The 13,943-nt window shown below is 36.0% G+C and overlaps 1 protein-coding gene across 1 annotated transcript in view; it reads right to left on the reverse strand.

Moving 5' to 3' along the window:
* Window positions 1-56: 56 nt before the first annotated feature.
* The window catches only part of LOC135154678 (uncharacterized), a 27,961-nt gene continuing 14,074 nt past the window's right edge, over window positions 57-13,943 (reverse strand). The window contains exons 6-10 of the mRNA XM_064101592.1: window positions 13,655-13,929; window positions 10,920-11,140; window positions 8,649-8,871; window positions 6,242-6,409; window positions 57-4,614 (exon numbers count right to left, since the gene is read on the reverse strand). Coding sequence (XP_063957662.1) covers window positions 4,376-4,614; window positions 6,242-6,409; window positions 8,649-8,871; window positions 10,920-11,140; window positions 13,655-13,929 — 1,126 coding nt within the window. The 3' untranslated portion in view covers window positions 57-4,375. The remainder of the gene's footprint in view (window positions 4,615-6,241; window positions 6,410-8,648; window positions 8,872-10,919; window positions 11,141-13,654; window positions 13,930-13,943) is intronic.

Below are 13,943 nucleotides of genomic sequence, written 5' to 3' on the forward strand. Positions count from 1 at the left end.
TCTCCAACAATAAACACTAAATGTCCAACACGTATCAAAACTGCACATTAAGCAACTATTGTAAGTAAACAAGAACTTTAATGACTATTGTGTAGTCAAATATTCAGTATGCATAACAATGGTACATATAACAATAGAACAATAAACATCCTTTATAACAAGAGTTCCAGGATATATGTTGCTCACCAGAGCAATGATTGATTTGCCTACCACCAAGGTTGTTACATACCACAAAAACAATCAAAATGCATCCCTTTGTCTTTAGAATATTTGCGTCTGACGTCTCTAAATAGTGACATTCCAAAGTTTGGACCTGCCCACATGCACAAATTGTCTTATTTTGCAATGCCCTGTTAACAAAGGCTTTAAAAAGTGAATCAAACTTTCTCAAAACAAACGTTCTGATTTACACTTCTTATAAGATTTACAACACATTTTTAGTTGAGAGAATCCTTTTCTGGCCGCATTTTGTGCACTCCCCGTTTATACACTTAAAGAATAACAAGTGGAATGCCTCTGGCAGTCTCGCCTGCATTACGCAATTCAGTATAGCTGCAGTGCTGACTTTGATGGTTAACGTTTGTTCATTTACCCTAAATTACCTTTGACCTTGATCCATTACAAGATTGCACGAGTAGTAATCCAGAAGCTCAGAAGTCATTACTTTGAAATAAAAATAATATATTCATTTGCGACACAAGGTCTTACAAATTATCATCTATAGATATAGAGCGTTTTAGTCATACATGTACATTAACAACGCATACAAAAATTGCAGTATAAGAGTGTATCCCTAGAAAGAAATGAATCCTTTTGATGGCTCAGATAAAAAATCATCTCGAGTACTACATTTTGCATAAATCATTGATAAATCCAAGAGGGAAGAACCAATCTAGTCAGTATTTAAGCATATGATGATAGCAATGTACACAAAGATACATACAGTAATCATGTGCATCATTGGCTGTCTACAGATGAGTTTAACACTGAGCAATGTATTACTGTGTAGTATTAAATGTTCACATACTACTTTGCCATCAAAAGTGTAATAATCAAGGTCAAAAGCATAGTGGCATAATTTGACATGAAAATCCTAATAGCTATGACTTTTTCCTACAAGTTGGCAGCTCTGGATTGCTCTTATTCATTTACAGAAATGTTAACTTTACATATGGATAATCTTTGTATTATTGCCATATGGTCAACTAGATACTAAGTTCAAAGACCTCTTAGTTCTTTAGCTTCAACTTTATGGTAAACATGTATGTGTCCTATATAGATTTAAACAATCATAAGATACTATTGGATTGCCACTACCTTTCTGGTGAATTCACCTATTCAAATTTATCTCACTTGGGTACATTTGTACAGTTTACACAATACATTAAACTGATTTTGTGTAAAACCTACAGCTCGGACTATCTCAACATTGTGGCCATGTCATCTTTAAAACAAGTATAAATATTAATGCTATATCCTTATTAAAACACAGATTATTTGATACACAAAAACATGTGATTCAACCAAAAAAAGTACTGGATTGATTTGACATAAAAATAATACTGGATTATCACCTTAGATTGCATCTTGGTCCAAAGTCTATCTTTGGTTGAGATTTAATGTTGACACTATTGTCATCGAGAAGCGGTGCCAATAGTCTTACTTTGCTACCCAGGGGGGGGGGGGGGGTTTACAGTGACAAGTGGATACCACGTTTTTTCTCCAAAAAACATGTAAAGAGGACGTCTTTTTGAAGATAGGGCACGTTACGTACGTAACATAAGAGTGTCAAAAACACAATAATAATGAAAAAAGGCTATCTATTTTGCTAAGAAAACTATGTGTTTAGGGTCAAATTTGTGGGGATGATAAAACAAAATTAAAATGTTTTATAAAGGATTTGCAGTTTCAGAATATGGAAAATACTTGTTTAGGGTGCTTTTCGAGACCCCATGGTCCAAATGGTATCCACTCGTAAATGAAAGTGCCCCCCCCCCCCCCCCCCGGCTCTGCTATGCATGCGAGACAAAAAAAATGGAAGTTTAGAAGTGTACATAAACACTTTCATTCTATATCTTTGGCACCTTTGGCAAGACATTTTCAGATATCTAAGTGTATCAGAGATAGACAATAAATCCCAATCCATGAAATGATGAATTAATACATCACTGTTTTCATCAATTATCCGTAAACAGCAAAAAACTGGCCCCCGAATTATTGTCTATATAACTTTAAATCTTTGTTAAAAATTTCAACACAAAAAAAATAAACTGCTGGTCCTGAGGATTTCGATATAAAAAGTGTCATCTGTTTAAAAAAAATATTTTTACATTAAGCACCATCTCTGGCAAGATTTAATTTCAGTCATCTATGAAGTTCTTAGTAAATTAGAACAATTTCAATTGAACTGCAACTTTTGATAACCCAGTATTGTCACTTTGTGAACTAGATACTTGATAAAATGCAAGAGCACCAGTTACACCTTCACCTGTATCTTTATGGTAACACACCTGTGTCCTCTTTAAATACCTTCTTACACAACAGCAATATAGTACCTTTCTAGTGAATTCACTTATACCAATATATCTCCCTTGGGTACATTTATTTGTACATGTAGCATGTGATCCACTAAATAGAATAATTAACAAAGATGAAGTTCTGTGTCCATTACAAAGGTTCTTGTTTGATACATAACATCAAATTATTTGACAACAAATAATATTGGAATATCCTGAAGAGTTGCATATTGGTCTTGTAAGTCTATCTTACCAAAAAAATGAAAGTTCAAAAGTCTGCTTGAACAATTTCATTCGAAATCTTTGGCACCTTTGGCAAGATATTTTCAGATATATACCTGTATCAGAGATAGACCATGAATCCCGATCCCTGAAATAATGAAAGCACACTGTCATAACAAACGCGTTATATTGAAATACTTGTAGCAGCAAAATTCCGGCCCCAAATTATTGCCTTCTTATAAACTTTAAATACTTTGACTCTTTGGTTACAATGAATTCCAACACAAGTATTGTTAAAGAATTATCAAAGATGAAGTTCTGTGTCCTTTTTCAACGATTATGGTTTGATACACAAAAAACATAAAATAATTTGACAACAAATAAAAATGAATTATCAAATTGACATTTTGGTCCAAAGTCTACCAAGCAAAATAATACAAGGCAGAAGCGAGGTTGTCTCTCACATACTTGTGATGGTAACCAAAAATATTCTGATTTGCTAAGGCATGCAACAGAATTATATCAAAAGAACATTGTAAAATAACTGGGATTGAATACCATTTTGACATAAAGAGTCTTGCACATTAACTTTAATGGTGACCTCAAATGACCTTTGACCTTACCATGAGCACAATAACATGCAGGTCTCCTAAGTACAGCTACAACGTAAGTTTGCTTCATAAGTGACGGAAAGTTGCGGAGTTCTGTCATAATAATGACCTAAAAATGACCTTCTGCGTTACCATGTGACCTCTGAACACAACATGCAGGGTTTTTTCTTAAGGACAGCTACAACCCAAGTTTGGTTCATAAGTTACTTATGGTTCCGGAGTTATGTGTCATAAGAGTCTTGCACGTTAGCTTCAATGCTGACCTGAAAAAGACCTTTGACCTTACCATGTGACCTCTGACTGCACCATTACATGCAGGTCTCTTAAGAACAGCCCAAGTTTGGGTGAAAAGTGACATGTGACATAAAGAGTCTTACACATAAACTTTAATGTTGACCTCAAATGACCTTAACATGTGACCTCTAACTGCAGCATTACATGCAGGTTCCTTAAGGACATCTACCGTCCAAGTTTGGTTGAAAAATGAAGATAGATTGCGGAGTTGCTATCATGTTTGTGAAGGACAGACATTTGGATCCCTTAGTCTCGCCTTCACCTCTGGTGGGCAAGAAAGAAATGCATGGTCATTGGCACTTAAGTAAATATAAAAATATGACTGCAGATCTCAAATGAATGGATGACTCGAAACCAAATGATGTTTGGAAGAGGCATAACAATTTGAAATACAATGAAGATGTGAAGTATATTTGAAGACTTGCATGGTGGTATGAATAATCACAGCAGTGGTTTATTGTACACCTGAAACTCCACTCTGACTCAAGCTTATCTTGTCTACTTGGCCTCTCTCACCTCTCCATCAGCCTTTTACTCAAGCCTGTCACTGTGACTACATCTACTTTCAGGATTACAACCCATCTTTTTAATGGTTACTCTCATTTCTGAAATAAATTCTTATTCTTTACCCTACACTTTTCTCTAATTCACTTTCACTTCTATCCACCTTCATAATTCCTTTCCATGACTAGAGATGGTGCATCCAAACCACTTCCACTCAATGAAATCCAGTTAAACCTGTCCAAAACCAGGTGCATTCTTAAGACCGAACACCATATCCTTTATAAATGCCTCGGCTCCAGCACACTTGCGATTGATTTGTAGCTCAAGTGAGCAAGTCGAAACGTGAGGTAGCATGTTGTTGTGAAACTTGATGGTCGGTACCATGTCAAACCCACCTAGCGGTATGCACCTTGCCCCACAGAAAAACTGCAAGAAATCCTCCAGGGTGAGACCTTCCACCTCAGGATCTGTTAATAAAAGATTATATAATAAGAAAAATTACCGTTGACCTATGAGCCCATCAATCCAAAGGTAGATCAGATAATTTTATCTCTCGCATACATAAATTATGTGGACATTTAAAATTTATCTGTACAAAGAATCCAATTTACATATGCAATAGCCTCTATTGCAAGAAGGTAAGCTACTGCTGACAGGCAAGAATGCAGTTTTGTGATATGAGACATCACCCTTTCAGCCTATGGGGTCAGTGAATCTAACTTTTTTTATGGAAATTATTACAGACCATTTAAAAACTGAATTAAACACTAAATTAATTGTGCAGAGAAATTAGAATGAAAAATAAATCACCCTTTGATGAATTTCATCTCCAATAAACTTTGTACACAAAGTATAACAAGTGGAATGCCTCCGGCCGTCTCACCTGCATCACGCGATTCAATATAGCAGCAGTGCTGATTTTGAAAACTACTATAACTCGCACAAGATGTTCAGTGATACTTGGTTACTCTTATTTCCACGTTTTATGAACTAGACCAATATACTTACAAGAGTTATGATGGATATTCAACAAATACCCACAATATGGCCAAAGTCCATTGACCTTTGACCTTGGTCATGTGAACTGAAACTCAGGCAGGATGTTCACTAATACCTGATTAACCTTATGTCCAAGTTTCATGAACTAGATCCCCCCCCCCCATGGACTCAGATCTTGGCAACTAATGTACCGATCGACAAAAAAATTGGCACAGACATAAAACATGTCAAGAATACAAATAAGAACAATTTTGAATAGGTAAATTTTTGACAATTTTGGGGGAAATTTAGAAGATCATGCATGTAAATTAATTTTAAATGACTTAATTTCTTAAGGTTTTCTGTAAAAATACTTTCAAATTATGAAATTTATCATATCTATGTTTTTCATACAGAACAAAAGTATCCCTAATTTGCATTAAATATGCAAATATACTTGAGAATCACAATATTTGCTTATTTATTTTGTATTTCATTGTTGCTATTCATATTTTTTTTTCATTGTTTATAAGTTTTTGTTAAGAAAATTTTATCTCTAAAGTGTATGAAATGAATTAAATAAAAAAAATATCAAAAATTCAATTCAATGTTACAATTATAAGATATCTGAGTTACATGGCATTGGATAGATGAATTACACAGAAACCTGTACAAAATTTGCATTTTTTTTTGTGACAGTCAACCAAATATCAACCTCTGAAATCAGTTCTTCATGTCCGACTAGACTCGATTATATATCATAATATGCGGGAGACTTTAGAAAAAAAAGTCACAAATTTTGAATGCTAAATTCAAATCGGTCTATATAATTAAGTGCATGGCAAAAAAAACGGGGGGGGGGGTGGTCATTTTAGGATTAGGGTTAATCATCATAATTGCCATCTTAAGTCTGTACACTAAAATATGAAAAATATTGTTGTTTATTTTCCAAGAAAAAAATCATGACCCATGCGGTCCACCAGGGCCCCATTTAGGTGCCCATCTTGAATTTTCATGAAAATTGTAATTGTTTACTTGTTTGTTAAACATATTTACAGAGTTCTGGTAAATCCATTACCTTTCCTTTATAATTATTCTGTTTCCTCCCAAATTTACCTGCGGTTCCACATTTCTGCAAGAATTCGATAAAGAACATGGTGGTTGCCTCCTCCTCAGACCTGGCATTGCTGCCTGCAAGGCTGTAGATTGGCTGAAACAGATCAAAAACCGTGTTGGCGTCCAGAGGCTTTGTTTCCTGTCTGCCAAACAGGCTTCTGAAGCAATCTAGAAAATAGGGTGCACAGAGAATAAGTTTTAAAGTATTAAGCTGTCACATAACTTATATAAGTGTTGTGTCTTAGGAAATTGTTAACACTGATATCAAAGGTATATTGTATATATACAGTATAATATCTTGCATATTATTATTATAAGATATTTATTATGACTAGGAAGCTCATATTGAACTGAAAGTTAAAGGGGAATCCAGCCTTGGCCATAAAATGTTGTGATGAGAAGGAGAAAAATAAATTAAACAGAATGGTGAAAGTTTGAAAGAAATCCGACAAGCAATAAGAAAGTTATAGCTGCTTTAAAATTGAGATCACTAATACTATGTAGATTTCAAATTGGCAACTGGGTAAGTAAATTATGACAAGGGGCAAGGACAACTTTCCCATAGGCCATGTACTTTATTATCAGGGATTTGTGGTTTTCTTCTAAGTACCCATTCCCCCGGGGGCAGTAATCTAAATATAACCCAGGTAGTATATTGTTTTATTTCCTCATGAAATAAAAATATAATTTGAAATAAAACTTTTGGGAAAAATGATATTTTAGCCATAATATGTATTGGAGTACATGGAAGAGTAGTCCTTGCCTTACATCACTATGACATCCCATATGCGGCCAGTTTGGAATCTCCATGGGTATAGTGATTCCCAATATTTACAACTTTTAAAAATTCATAACTTTCTTATTGTTTGTCCAATATTGTTCAAACTTTCACCTATCAATTTGTCTGATTTTTCTTTTCCTTATGAAGACAAGTTTTATTTGGGTTGGATTCCCCTTTAAAGGAGAATGAAACTCTCGGAGCAAGTTAGCTTTTGTGAAAGCAGAAAAATCAAAGAATAAGATCAACAAAACTTTGAGTAAAATAGGACTAGCAATAAAAGAGTTATGAGCATTTGAATGTCGAGATCACTAATGCTATGGAGATCCTCCCATTGGCAATGCGACCAAGATCTGTGATGTCACACACGTACAACTCTCCCATTTGGACACTGAAAATATACCCCAAAACATCTCTTTTTGCTCACTCTAATCATATGACAAACGATTCATCAATGATATAATGTTGTGAAACCTCTGTACTTGTCATCTCATAAAGAGAACACCTCACCTTGTGATAGACTCTATAAAGGTGAGAATATCAGTGAAATAAGTACTAAAGTAATGAGGGAGTTGTACGTGTGTGATATCACAGATCTTGGTCGCATTGCCGTTGGGAGGATCTACATGGCACTAGTGATCTCAATATTCGAATGCTCATAACTTTCTTATTATTCATTCAATCTCCCTCAAACTTTCAACAATATGTTTCTTTGATTTTTCTCTTTGATATGGATTCAGCTGGTTTCAAGGGTTTCATTCTCCTTTAAGCGAGGATATGAGAATCTTCATTTATAAAACAAACCCTTTTAACACTGCAAGCTCTCTTTGTTAGAGGATTGCCATAAAATGTCTTCGGACTATCAAAATTGCGGCTCGACCCCCATTGAAGCTATTTGGAGTTGTAAATTTGGATGAAAACGTTTATTTTCAGTAACTGATGCAAATTCTAAAATTCACATCATGAAGACACCCCGCCCCCTTTTATATTTCTAAGTTTCCGCCATGCAAAATCTTGTGACTGGGCCGTTTTACTTTCAATACTTGCGCAACTTTTGAGACCAAATTTGTTGTGCCTGCACCTACCGTATTTAAACTACGCCCCTTCAAAAAAAAAATGTCAACCTCAAAATTGCTCATAAACGTACGGTTATTTTTTGCAATGTTAATGCAAATTGAGTTTCCACATCTTACTTATATTTTCTCTTTCATTGGCTGAAATTCATTTATTTTAGCATAATTATGCCTCAAAGTGGTTCCAAAATAAATTTTAGCAAAAAAGTCAAAACACAAACAAATACATAAGAGATTTATAAAATAATAAAATACCTAAGAAATAAACTTTGATGCCTATTTTTTTTTTAATGAAACTTTTAGGAATGATACAAAGAATATTTACACCTATAATGAGCATTCTATGGACCTTATCGACTTAGATAAAAGAGTATATTTTGTGCATAAATAAGCATAATTAATTAATATAAAATAACAAAAAATATTTCAGAAATGCTAACTATACATTCTTGTAGATTACATTGCACACTACCATTCCTTGAAGTTTTAACGCTATCGTGCAATTATGCCCCCCCCCCCCCCGGGTCTTTCAGGGTTAATAGTTAGCAACACAAACCTGGATTCTTCCTGGCAAAATCCTTCGCCCCGTAGAAGTTTAGCCCGAGTAACATTTCATCAATGGCAGCTTTGTTAGTGTAGTATGTGTACTGGATGGTGGCTGCCCTGACCACCTCTGCCTTGTTGTCTATGTTGATGATTTTGGTCCAGCAAAGATCATCGACAATGGTGCACGCATCAAGGGCTGTCGTCAGCTCATCGTCTGTGGTTGCGTCATGGATCTGTAGTTGACAATATACCACAGATAAGAAATTACTAGCACAATAAGACTGCTACATTATAGTCTAAGGGGCTGGGGGGGGGGGGGGGTTCCAGCTAAGTAAGTAAACAAGTGGAACGCCTCTGGCAGTCTCGCCTGCATTACGCAATTCAATATAGCAGCAGTGCTGACTTTGATGGTTAACGTTCGTTCATTTACCCTAAATGACCTTTGACCTTGATCATGTGACCTGACACTGATGCAAGCTAATCAGCAATACTTGCTTAACCTTTTGTTCAAGTATCATGAAAATCATGATGGCCTTTATACTTTTAAAGTTATGACATTAAAAAAAATAACTTAACCACGGTCCAAGTTCATTGACCCTAAATGACCTTTGACCTTCATCATGTGATCTGGAAACTCATGAAGGATGATCAGTGATACTTGGTTACCTTTATGTCCAAGTTTCATGAACTAGGTCCATAAACTTCTAAAGTTATGATGAACATTAAAAAAAAGAGTATATTCTAAGTTCATTGACCCTAAATGACCTTTGACCTTGATCATGTGACCTGAAAACTCATGCAAGATAATCAGTGATAGTTGGTTACCCTTATGTCCAAGTTTCATGAACTAGCTCAATATACTTCCTAAGTTATGATGACATTTCAAAAACTTAACCTTTGTTAAGATTTCAATGCTGATGCCCCAAACATGGCAAAAGTTCATTGACCCTAAATGACCTTTGACCTTGATCATGTGACCTGAAACTCATGCAGGATGATCAGTGATAGTTGGTTACCCTTATGACTAAGTGTCATGAACTAGGTCCATATACTTCCTAAGTTATGATGACATTTCAAAAACTTAACCTTGGTTAAGATTTCATTGTTGACGTCGCCGCCGCTGCCGTCAGAAAAGCGGCGCCTATAGTCTTGCTCTGCTATGCAGGCGAGACAAAAATAGGGGGCTTCGGAGCAGAGAGAGCTGAACTTTGATTGTAACTAGAGCGTCAATGACGTAGCGATCATTCGGCGTCCGGCTAAAGTAAATGGCGCAATTCTCAAGTCAGTCGCATTCCGAATTTGTTTTGTGACAAAAGTTGCATAAATTATCCTAATTAATGATCAGAACAAAATTTCAAAATTCTATGTAGAATTTTTATTCGCTTTCCCACAGTTCTGCCATGTAAATCAATTGGAATCTAAATCGGGTAAAGAAAATGCAAAGAAGAAGCATTTAGAAAATGCAAAGAAGAAGCATTTAGAAAATGTGGACGGATGACGTATGCCACGCCACGGCCCCGGGAGGGGGGGAGGGGCACTCACGTATAAAGGACCCCTAAGGACCCGTTTTCTCAAGGGTATTGTTTCAGATTTTCGGGCCGCACACCCCTACCTTTTTCAAATCTCAGTGCCCGGCCCCCCCACGGCATTGAGCTCATCGAGCCCTTTGGGCCGGATGAGCTAAAAATGGGGGTCTCTGAACGGGATCGCATAACTATATGACATGTTCGTAGCTAGAAAAAGTGGGTTTCTGGAGCTGCAGATTGATTCTGAAATCATGATGCTCCAGAGCTGATTAATCGGGGTTGAAACAGGGAACTCAACCACAGCAAAGAAGTATCACACAATTATACTGTTGTCTATAATAGCTATAACATTGCAGAGAGTACCTAGATTTTCACCAAAATAAATCTGCACATCAGATTCAAGCAAAATACATCAACGCTCAGTGGTATGTCTGATGGCTGTGAATACTGCAGTGCTTACTTGTAACATGGAGCCATGCAGCTCCTACTACTCGTGTCGATACTAAACCTGGAATTGTGACTTGATTTGACCAGAGTCAAAATGACTTGCAACTTGGCTTAATTGGACCTGACCTATGGGCAACTGACTTGGAAACTTGGCTTGTCCTATGGCCAAAAGACTTGTGACCTAACTTGAGACTTGAACTGGGACTTGCAAACAACACTGGTATTCCTAGCTAGCCTTTAGTTTTTCTCTGTGTATGAGAAGGAAAAATAACCATAATTTTACTTTTTTTTCATTTCATCACCATTACCTTCTGGACACTTGCACGCTTTCCATCATCAGGAATGAGATCAATCGCCCATGTGCACTCAGTTGCTGAGTCTTTGAGTACAATCTCTGCCAACATTGGGTTAAGGAAGGAGACACTCTGTCTGGCATGGAGCACTATTGCTCCCAGGATCTTACCCAGTGCCCTCATCTCTCCATTTATCAGCCTGGAAGTGGAAGTAAGTGTTGAGGGTACCATTTTGCCTGCAATATTAAAATAAAAGAATGGCAAGTCAAATTATTGCGCATTCAACATTGTTTTTCCTTGCAGACTATCAAGAGTTAGACACATACATGTAAATCAATTAGCATGGCAATTTGAAATGATTGCCAACTTTTATTACAAATACATGTACAAACTGCATGAACACAGGCTTTAATGACCAATAATTCAGATGATTTACCTCGTACAAGCTGCTTTGTCATTCAAATTACAATAGTCATATAGTTACTAATACTACTACTACTACTACTTCTACTACTACTACTGCTCTTCTTGACAAAGTTTCACTGCCGGACATCGGGCGCAAACAAAGACAGATTTATATCTCCACTCGCTCATTGTGCATGATGTGGGCCAGGCCTGAGCTGCATGGGGAAACCCCAGATCTGGACATTGTGACGCATGTACATGGGCAATATCAGATACTGTTTATTGACCTACAAAGTAGCCGTCCACATAAATGAGAAACCTCACCTGTATTTAAAATACCTCTCCACAATTGGACGGGTTTGCCATTTATCATATGCACGTAACGTACTATGGAAACGTACATGGGTATAACACTGCGCTAGCTGGACAGGTCGCAATCGCCTACACGCTGTAGCTATTAAAGTGCTTACCATGCCTATTTGCCAAATATGCCTAGTGCGATGTTCGTAAGCGCATTGCTTATTGTACTAATAGTTCAATCATTGAATGACTTGCCGCTCGCAATATAGCTAGATCCCTCGTATAGTATCCGATCAAATAGTTTTTCTTTGTTATAATGCACTGAAAATGACCTTGTTATAACCAAAATCTCAAAATAATCGAGCTCTTTCTAAACAGCTCCCCTTGTCATAAAATAACATGAAAAGAAAAATGGGACCACGTACCAAGATCACCTCGTTCAAAGCGGGCTCTCGTTATAAATATAAGTGAGCTTGTTTTTACAGGGTTTTCCTGTAACATGCAAACATGGGGTGTTGTTGTTGGTGAATTTATTGTTTCAAATAATACTGGAATAATCTTAAAATTGTAATATGGTTATAATTGAAAATGCAATTGAAACTATTATCAGAGACAGTCTGCTGTTTCGTCTGATTTGTTACTGTTGCTTGTTTATTGTACAGTTATTTTTGACCTGCCAAAAAAGGCTTTTGTGTGCTCTTGGTGTCATCTTAAGTCTCTGAAGTTTGAAGTACAATAAAAGTCCCATATGTGTATATTGAGAGCTCATGGACTCCATAATGTTCAATACAGCATGCATGATTTATTTCTAAACCTATTCAACAAATTGAAATGCCTGTTTAGTTGACCGTTATGGGCGTTACACTTGGTTTGTTACAGGCATTACACTGTGAAACTCAAAATTAAATTTCAACTTTAAAGTGATGTCAAGATTTAATTGGTTAAATATCAATCATGACACTGGCTGCATTGATTAGGAGAAAATATATGTTCACAGTTCGCACAATAAACTGAAAGAAAAGCAAGCCAAGAATGATTGGGGTGTGCAATAACAAGATTTAAAGGTATGGTGCTTTTTACCAGAAAAATCATGACATTTTGACCTAAAATACAGTTTTTTAAAGAAAATCTGTACAAGACATTTTGAGGTGCCTTTAGATTTATTAAAGAGCTTATAATGAACTCTCTTGTTTGATACCAAATTTGTCATGGTGGCATCTGTAACTTTGGAGTAATTAGTTCACATTTGTGGCTCAGGGGATACTTTCATGGAATCCCCATATCCTACATTTTAGTCATTATTGATTTAACAAATCTTCAACATAAAACAATTTTTTGTGTTCATTGCTCTTTCTTTCTTTAAAAAGATATGCACACAAACTGATTGCTAAATTCATGTACTGTATAAAAAAAAACACTAATTTAAAAAAAATCTATTTCACATGGTTAAGCTAGGTACATGAAAATAGGACATTTATTAGTAGATATGTATATGTCAAAATCAATATTACACAGAAAAAAGATTAACCCTATTGGCCTAAAAGACATTTTTCGTGATAACTTTGCAACGCAATTTTTTTGTGTGTATGTACATGTGTTTTTTATACATACCTGTACATGTGTAAAATTTACATAAATGCATAATTAATTAGATTTAAAATAATGAAGATAAAAGTAAGACAAATTTGATAATTCACATTTATGAATAAAAATGTAATATATTTTCATTAAAAAATTTACCAAAATTTTGTTGAAAATAAGTAAGAAATGAGATGGGATTTTCTTGAAAAATTTGCATATTTAATTAAGCATAAATTAAAAATCATAAAAGATATCATAAATCCGACAAATGAGATCTTAGGGGGGGGGGGGCTAAATCAGCCCCCCACCCCAGACTTTTTAGGCGTTAAAACACATAGCCTTATCTTTTTAGAGTTGAATACAGAATTTTGAGCACTTCTGCATTATTTATGGTACCCAGTATCACAGCCATGCACACATATGAATTAAATTTGTGTAAATGAGTTTGGCAATGCCAGCCCTACCTGGTGGACCACAGAGGTAACTGCTGTCCCTTATCAGTGGTAGAAGAAGAGAGGCCAGCTCTCTCGTCAGTCCACCTTCATCAACGCCAGATTCCCCAATGAAGTAAACAGACAGAGCAGCCTTCGGGTGGATATTGGTGCCTTTATATGCCCTGATTACATCCTGCAGTATGTGAGACCTCCTCAAAGTTATTCTAGATGCAGGTGTCTTATTCTCATCATCAACTTGGGAACTTTTCCAGCTTTCCAAACACATCTTCATGATAGTGTCTTCTCTGCAAAGTGTAAT

Source organism: Lytechinus pictus, chromosome 7 (genome assembly GCF_037042905.1).
Source record: "Lytechinus pictus isolate F3 Inbred chromosome 7, Lp3.0, whole genome shotgun sequence".
In the NCBI taxonomy this organism is placed as follows: domain Eukaryota; kingdom Metazoa; phylum Echinodermata; class Echinoidea; order Temnopleuroida; family Toxopneustidae; genus Lytechinus; species Lytechinus pictus.